The sequence below is a fragment of the Oncorhynchus clarkii genome, chromosome 24 (genome assembly GCF_045791955.1).
Source record: "Oncorhynchus clarkii lewisi isolate Uvic-CL-2024 chromosome 24, UVic_Ocla_1.0, whole genome shotgun sequence".
Lineage (NCBI taxonomy): Eukaryota > Metazoa > Chordata > Actinopteri > Salmoniformes > Salmonidae > Oncorhynchus > Oncorhynchus clarkii.
This window is the reverse complement of record NC_092170.1, coordinates 18,817,160-18,826,540: the sequence shown is the minus strand read 5'-3', so window position 1 is coordinate 18,826,540 and position 9,381 is coordinate 18,817,160. Positions and strand designations below refer to the sequence as shown.

Genomic DNA, 9,381 nt, shown 5'->3' with positions numbered 1-9,381 from the left:
TCAATAATAAGGGGTTTAAGTCTAATAAAGGTCTATAAAGTCTTGACACATTAACTACTTAGCTATACACTGTAAAATGTATTCATGTATTTACAAAGTGCATAACAAAAAGGAATTTGTTGACTGATTAAGGTGTGTGCCCCTGTCAATCCCAGAAGTGGTACAGCTCTCGCGCCCGGGCGGTCGCTATGGAGAGGAGTTGCTAGAGAAGCAATCAGCAGTAGAACAGACGTAGAAGCTGAGCGAGGTAAGGAACCAAAGTGCACTGGGAAATCATGGCGAAAAGATTGCTACTCGATTACCACAAGACTCTGCCGCCCAATGGACTGCAAGCCGCCACAGTTTTGCTTCTCATTTATGGGTTTACCTGTAAGTTATTAGTTTTCTTTTACTTCTGTATTTACGAATGTATTTTAAAGTTCTGGATATTGAAGTTGGCATTTGAAGTTGTTGTTTGATAGCTACGTGGTAAAGTACTGTCTGTAGCTAGCTAGCTTTGCTAACGGGAATGCTAATTCTATGGCCGGAATGGGAACGACATGTGTGTGTGTGTGTGTGTGTGTGCACAGTCGCGAGTTACGGGTTTTAGTCCCTCAATTAAAGTATGATCAGAAGGCTAGTTAACGTTCTAGTATTTACTCCATTGGCTACTGTGCGTCATTACTAACAAATGCAATGAAGTTCACTTTTTCCCCCCGCATCTTTCGAATCGAAATTTGCCATCGCAACTAAGGAAATATTGTTTGATTAATTGTGTGGTTCTATTTACAGTAACTTACTTCAACAAAATGAAGCTTTCTGATATCGTGTGCTGACTAACTAGTGTTAGCTAATCTCAGGTGTCCGACCATTTCGTTTGTTGTGCGCTTTAATTAAGTTTGCTGTTTCTAATGTGAAGCATCCACTTGGCGTTTCCACTCACTGCCAGATATGGTAGCACATTGCATTGGCCGGTGTTGTACCAGAAATTCTCCCCCCATCTTCGCGTGAACGCGCACTCACTCAATTCTTCATTCATCACGACTTGCGTGCTAGTTTGGATTTCTGATGACTTTAGTCTGCATTTAATTTTATATAAAATTTTATATTTCGGTTTGATCGCGGGGGAGGAACTAGTAATGTCTGCAGTTTTCGGTTTGGCTATTTGTTTCAATTGTATTAGTCTATAAATAAAGCTCGAGCAATAAATTCGTCATCTTTCCCATGTCTTATTCGACTAGTAGTTGTTCTGAAATGTTTGTTGCTTGCATACGTTTTTCTCCCTCTGTTTAATTTAACACACATACATTAATTATTAATTTCGGTTGCCTACGTGAAGTTTGTTCTATAGAAAGTATTTGACTCTGATGTGTGCCACATCAGAGGGGGGGGGGGGGGGACTGCAAGGCCTGGCACACTTCAGAATCATTTTGGCTCATGTTGACCAGTAGTGTGTGCCACAGAAAGCAAAATTAGAGTATAAAGTAACAAACTTTTATTTTAGAAACATTTTGTAATGTTTAAGAAAATAATGATAATACACAAATATTATCACACAATAACACAAAAACATGACAAAGTTAAGTTTGTTAACAAACATTAAATAAGAAATAGAAATTTAAATCTTTGCATAATAAGATAAAATGACAAATCAAATATAAAAAGACAATAAATAACATAAACAAATATTGGAAAGCTGCACCAGCTCAACTGAACATTTAGTCCACTTTTTATAGAAAGTTTTCCAGGTGATACCGTTGCCTGGAACTCAAGCCTAACCTAGTTCTGACAGGCAGTGCAGACATAATCCTCCAATGATGGGATGGTTTTCATACAGGTCTGGTGGAACCATCGTGGGCAGTCACAACCAATCTGAAATTTATATGAAAAATGTTCATATTTAAATCATTAAGTACATTTTCTTGAATTACAATTATTTAATTATCAGACAACTGCTTATACAAAATCGTACTCCTAAAAATGTGCCTTTAGAAGTGAACAAGCAATTACCCAGTTAGTGTCTTCCTCATTATTGTCCAGCTCCCCACAGAAGTGGCACAGTTGGCTCAGATCAGTTGGCTAGTGTTTTGGAGGAGAGTGACTGCTATTTCTTCTCTCATGATGTTAACATCTTTGTCCCTGTTTGAAATGACAATTGACTCCTCCTTCAGAACACATTCAGCAAACCGGGAAAGAAATGTATTTTCCCCAACAAAATTATGTTACACTTAAGATTCTAATTCGCAAGTATACAACGACACAGCTATAATATCATTTGACAGTTCTGTTTTGCCTTTTAGTCAGTATACTTTCAGTAGGTTAATTGTACATTACTTATACTCTCATACTTACTTTCAAGACAAAGACCCCTCAAGAAGTAACATCTTGTTGGCATGGGTGAGGAAGGGTACCACACGCCCATCTGGAGATATTACACCGCTTCTCTCTCAGGAATGATCTGAACATATGTTAATAAAAGTACAGCATTTTGAAACACTTTATTGATTACAATATAGAGATTAATAACAGAGGTTAATAAGAGGGTCATTTGAGAATTCAGGGATTCCAGCAGGGTGTGAGTTGAAGTAGTCAAATCTGGAGTTGAAAATGGCTGGAATGTAAATGACGTGATCATCTCGGATTATCTAACATCTGAGAATGGGCAGGCATTCCCTCGAAGAGCATCTCCGTCTTGCTGATTATGTGCTGTCATCCAGGTGGATTGTCACCTGCATATCTGATGTAGGAAAAGAGATAAGTTGAGTGTCCTGTGACTATGTATATGTACTGTACATATACAGTAGTTGCCAAAAGTTTTGAGAATGACACAAATATTAATTTTCACAAAGTCTGCTGCCTTAGTTTGTATGATGGCAATTTGCATATACTCCAGAATGTTATGAAGAGTGATCAGATGAATTGCAATTAATTGCAAAGTCCCTCTTTGCCAAAAAACATTTCCACTGCATTTCAGCCCTGCCACAAAAGGACCAGCTTACATCATGTCAGTGATTCTCTCATTAACACAGGTGTGAGTGTTGACGAGGACAAGGCTGGAGATCACTCTGTCATGCTGATTGAGTTCGAATAACAGACTGGAAGCTTCAAAGGGAGGGTGGTGCTTGGAATCATTGTTCTTCCTCTGTCAACCATGGTTATCTGCAAGGAAACATGTGCCACCATCATTGCTTTGCACAAAAAGGGCTTCACAGGCAAGGATATTGCTGCCAGTAAGATTGCACCTAAATCAACCATTTATAGGATCATCAAGCACTTCAAGGAGTGCGGTTCAATTGTTGTGAAGAATGCTTCAGGGCGCCCAAGAAAGTCCAGCAAGCGCCAGGACCGTCTCCTAAAGTTGATTCAGCTGCGGGATCGGGGCACCACCAGTAAAGAGCTTGCTCAGGAATGGCAGCAGGCAGGTGTGAGTGCATCGGCACTAGAGGTCGACCGATTATGATTTTTTCAACGCCGATACCGACTATTGGAGGACAAAAAAAGCCAAAACCGATTAATCGGCCGATTTTTGACATTTATTTGTAATAATGACAATTACAACAATACTGAATTAACACTTATTTTAACCTAATATAATACATAAATAAAATCAATTTAGCCTCAAATAAATAATGAAACATGTTCAATTTGGTTTAAATAATGCAAAAACAAAGTGTTGGAGAAGAAAGTAAAAGTGCAACATGTGCCATGTTAGAAAGCTAATGTTTAAGTTCCTTGCTCAGAACATGAGAACATATGAAAGCTGGTGGTTCCTTTTAACATGAGTCTTCAATATTCCCAGGTAAGAATTTTTAGGTTGTAGTTATTATAGGACTATCTCTCTATACCATTTGTATTTCATATACCTGACTATTGGATGTTCTTATAGACACTTTAGTATTGCCAGTGTAACAGTATAGCTTCCATACCTCTCCTCGCTCCTACCTGGGCTTGAACCAGGAACACAACGACAACAGCCACCCTCGAAGCAGCGTTCCCCATGCAGAGCAAGGGGAACAACTACTTCAAGTCTCAGAGCAAGTGACGTTTGAAACGCTAATAGCGCGCACCCCGCTAGCTAGCAAGCCATCTCACATCACATCGTTACACCAGCCTAATCTCGGGAGTTGATAGGCTTGAAGTCATAAACAGCAGAGCTGCTGCCAAAACGCATGAAAGTGCTGTTTGAATGAATGCTTATGTGCCTGCTGGTGCCTACCATCGCTCAGTCAGACTGCTCTATCAAATCATAGACTTAATTATAACATAATAACACACAGAAATGCGAGCCTTAGGTCATTAATATGGTCGAATCTGGAAACTATCATCTCGAAAACAAGACGTTTATTCTTTCAGTGAAATACGGAACCGTTCCGTATTTTATCTAACGGATGGCATCCATCAGTATTGCCTGCTAACCTGGATTTCTTTTAGCTAAATAGGCAGGTTTAAAAATATATACTTCTGTGTATTGATTTTAAGAAAGTCATTGGTGTTTATGGTTAGGTTCACGTTGGAGCAACGACAGTCCTTTTTCGCGAATGCGCACTGCATCGATTATATGCACGCAGGACATGCTAGATAAACTAGTAATATCATCAACCATGTGTAGTTGATTATGATTGATAAGGTTTAATGCTAGCTAGCAACTCACCTTGGCTTCTTACTGCATTCGCATAACAAGCGGGCTCCTCGTGAGGCAGGTGGTTAGAGTGTTGGACTAGTGAACCGTAAGGTTGCAAGATTGAATCCCTGAGCTGACAAGGTAAAAATCTGTCGTTCTGCCCCTGAACAAGGCAGTTAACCCACCATTCCAAGGCCGTCATTGAAAATAAGAATGTGTTCTTAACTGACTTGCCTAGTTAAATAAAGATGAAATAAAGGTGTAAAAAAAAAAAATCTGCAAAATCGGCGTCCAAAATTACCAATTTCTGATTGTTATGAAAACTTGAAATCGGCCCTAATTAAATCGGCCATTCCGATTAATCGGTCAACCTCTAATCTCCACGCACAGTGAGGCGAAGACTTTTGGAGGATGGCCTGGTGTCAAGAAGGGCAGCAAAGAAGCCACTTCTCTCCAGGAAAAACATCAGGGACAGACTGATATTCTGCAAAAGGTACAGGGATTGAACTGCTGAGGACTGGGGTAAAGTAATTTTCTCTGATGAATCCCCTTTCCGATTGTTTGGGGCATCTGGAAAAAAGCTTGTCTGGAGAAGACAAGGTGAGCGCTACCATCAGTCCTGTGTCATGCCAACAGTAAAGCATGTGTGGGGTTCTCAGCCAACAGAGTGGGATCACTCACAATTTTGCCAAAGAACACAGCCATGAATAAGGAATGGTACCAACACATCCTCCGAGAGCAACTTCTCCCAACCATCCAGGAACAGTTTGGTGACGAACAATGCCTTTTCCAGCATGATGGAGCACCTTGCCATAAGGCAGAAATGATAACTAAGTTGCTCGGGGAACAAAACATCGATATTTTGGGTCCATGGCCAGGGAACTCCCCAGACCTTAATCCCATTGAGAACTTGTGTTCAAGAGACGAGTGGACAAACAAAAAACAACAAATTCTGACAAACTCCAAGCATTGATTATGCAAGAATTGGCTGTCACCAGTCAGGGATGTGGCCCAGAAGTTAATTGACAGCATGCCAGGGCGGATTGCAGAGGTCTTGAAAAAGAAGGGTCAACACTGCAAATATTGAGTCTTTGCATCAACTTCATGTAATTGTCAATTAAATCCTCTGACACTTATGAAATGTTTGTAATTATACTTCAGTATTCCATAGTAAAATCTGACAAACATATCTAAAGACACTGAAGCAGCAAACTTTGTGGAAATTAATATTTGTGTCATTCTCAACTTTTGGCCACGACTGTATATATATTTTGGATTTTAATTTATATTATTATTATTGTCATTATTGTGTTTTGTGGTTGAGGGGTGGGGGGTGGGGGGAGGTTGATGGAGATGGCGGAGGTGCTGGGGGTGTCCTATTGGGGAGGAGATTCTTCACGGAGGCACATTCAGTCATAGTTTTGTTAATTATATTATTATTATTATTATTATGTATTTATTTTTTTCTATTATCATAAGTTTCCTGTGATTATGGATATGGATATGCACTCATGTTGACTTATATATTTGAATATATTTATTTTTCTACCCAGAGTACACTTTTGATTTATTGTTTTTATTATTTTTATTATTTCTACTGTACCTACATTCTTAAAAAGTAAAACAGAAAAAAAGTGTAATTTTTTTTTAGGAAAAGCCATTAGAGGAAAAAGCACGATGGGATGGGGGATTGAGGGATGGGTAGAGAGAACAGTAGAGGGCTCTGAAAACTAATTGCTGAAATAACCACTTCCTTTTGTGACTAGAGTCTAATACTTCTTGTGGCACACATTTCTATAGAACAAACTTCACGTCAGGATAGGCAACCAAAATTAATAAGTAATGTATGTGTATTATATTAAACAGAGGAAGGAGTAAAATTTAGGCAAGCAATAAACATTTCAGAACTACAAGTCAAATAAGAAATGGGAGAGATGACACATTTTGGCAAAGAGATTTATTTAAAGACTAATACACTTTAAACAAATAGCCTAACTGAAAACTGCAGCCGTTACTAGTGCCTCCCCTGCGATCAAACCGACACAAAAAATAAAATGAAACGCAGCCTAACGTGATCAGAAATCTCAACTAGCAAGCAAGTCGCAGCAATGAAGAATTGAGTGCGTCCATGTTCATGCAAAGGCGGGGGGAGAATTCTGTCAGGGGGAAGCTTTTCGGCATAACACTGTCAGGGGGAAGCTTTTCGGCATAACACTGTCAGTGGAAGAAGATGGAACAAGATCTATTTTGGTCCCATCATTCTACTAATTTTCTCATTAATAACACATTTGATCTCAATGCAGTTTTCTGTTCCCAAAAAAAGAATCTGTACTGAAAAGAGAACAAAGTTTTGTAGACTTTACCCTTTGCCAAAGTAAAAGAAGAATTGCAGTTGTTTAGGAGCTCAAAAGCGAATTGAGTTGTGAAGAGCGCACACCCACTTCAGAGTAGGTATTCCCTAACAGAAATCAGCAAATATACAGGGAGTACCAGTACCAAGTCAATGTGCAGGAGTACAGATTAGTCGAGGTAATTTGTACATGTAGGTAGGGGTAAAGTGACTATGCAGTAGATAATAAACAGTGAGTACCAGCAGTGTGCTCCTGAGTGGCGCATTGGTCTAAGGCACTGCATCAAAGTGCAAGAGGAGTAAGTAGTCCGGGTGGCCATTTGCTTAATTGTTCAGCAGTCTTATGGCTTGGGGTCTTATTGAAACCATTTCCTTGTTAGGTTTTATGGTTATCATGACTCATACTGTAATACTCTATGTTAACAAAGTAAAAAAAATAAAATCCCCCCTCAGATTCCCCACATTAACATTTTGTCACTGTATCATGTTTCCTTGATATCAAGGGTGACAGTAATTTAGCTAACTACTGGAATCATGATATCCTAAATTACTTGCATTGATTTAACTTCACATGAATCTCCTAATAATACAGACTTTCATTTCCTCAATCTCATTCCACATGTCAGTGCCTATGCTGCTGCTTGAGGAAAAAGAGGGAGTTGAGACTGAATGATATGAGGACTAAGGAGGCTGGTATACAATGGGAAATTGAGAAATAAAAACAGGAGAAAGGAATGGAACATGTCAGGAGGAGGAGAGGCGAGCAGGGGAGAGAAGTGGAGCCTCTTAAGGCTGGGTGTGTGTGGTGGCAGGGGAAATGAAGACATTTCAGTGACTGAGAGAGGAAAAGCACTGCTGCCGCAGAGTCTGGAAGTATTGACCTGCAGTTGGGCTCCATTCCAGAGCACCTTCCAGTCTCGCTGTCACAAACAGAGCAGCTGGGGAGGGAGGCATACTATACTCCACTCTGTGGTTGGGTCACAAATGGCACCATATTCTCCTTATAGTGCTCTTCTTTTGACCAGGGCCAGGGCTCTGGTCAAAGATAATGCATAATATAGGGAATAGGGTGTCATTTAGGACGTAACCTATACCATACTATACCACATACTCATAGCAGGACACAACACATACTGTACTACCGTTTATTAAAGTAAAAAAATGAACCAGGAAAAACATTAACCAAAGCAAATAACAGTAAATCACTGATCTGTATTATTGTTGTTTTAGTCTGAAGTAATCTGATATGACCCCATTATAGCCTATATTGGTAATAACTCCCCTTCCACACAACCACGCCTGCATGTATGCTGTCTTCCTCACTCTCTTTACGACCACATTATTTATGGGTTCATAAATCTTGACCATCAGACAGTAAACAGTGCTTAGGGAGCTATATTTTTTTCAGTAAAAGGTGATGTAGTGTGTAGACTAGTGTTGGACAGTGTGCCAGGGATTCCTCTGACTGTATGGACTGTGGGGGATTTTAAGAAGAGCAGATTTGATAGAGTTGGAGGGTAGACAAAATTTCCTGAATGTGTCATTTTCAGCGCTCCCAGAGTATAGAAAGACTGATGAGGTCGACTAAGGGGAGGAGGGGATAGTCACAGGTGTGGTTCCACCAAACTGTGAGGTCTGTAATTGAAGACCATAGACCCTTTGACTTAAATATAAAATGTTCCTCATCAATATACATAAAATACCTCATAATGACAGTGGCCTCCAACTGCTCTTAAACGCAAGTAAAACTAAATGCATGCTTTTCAATCGATCGCTGCCCGCACCTGCTCGCCCGTCCAGCATCACTACTCTGGACGGCTCTGACTTAGAATACGTGGACGCTGGACGGCTCTGACTTAGAATACGTGGACAACGACAAATACCTGGGTGTCTGGTTAGACTGTAAACTCTCCTTCCAGACTCACATTAAGCATCTCCAATCCAAAATTAAATCTAGAATCGGCTTCCTATATCGCAACAAAGCATCCTTCACTCATGCTGCCAAACATACCCTCGTAAAACTGACCATCTTACCGATCCCCGACTTCGGTGATGTTATCCATAAAATAGCCTCCAACACTCTACTCAACAAACTGGATGCAGTCTATCACAGTGCCATCCGTTTTGTCACCAAAGCCCCATACACTACCCACCATTGCGACCTGTACGCTCTCGTTGGTTGGCCCTCGCTTCATACTCGTCGCCAAACCCACTGGCTACAGGTTATCTACAAGTCTCTGCTAGGTAAAGCCCCGCCTTATCTCAGCTCACTGGTCACCATAGCAGCACCCACTCGTAGCACGCGCTCCGGCAGGTATATCTCACTGGTCACCCCCAAAGCCAATTCCTCCTTTGGTCGTCTTTCCTTCCAGTTTTCTGCTGCCCATGACTGGAACGAATTGCAAAAATCTCTGAAGCTGGAGACTCACAT

General features: G+C 40.4%; 1 protein-coding gene across 1 annotated transcript in view; it reads left to right on the top strand.

The window, feature by feature from the left end:
- The first annotated feature begins 219 nt into the window (after nt 1–219).
- Nucleotides 220–9,381, top strand: part of LOC139383052 (nectin-3-like protein) — a 76,933-nt gene continuing 67,771 nt past the window's right edge. The window contains exon 1 of the mRNA XM_071127355.1: nt 220–369. Coding sequence (XP_070983456.1) covers nt 276–369 — 94 coding nt within the window. The 5' untranslated portion in view covers nt 220–275. The remainder of the gene's footprint in view (nt 370–9,381) is intronic.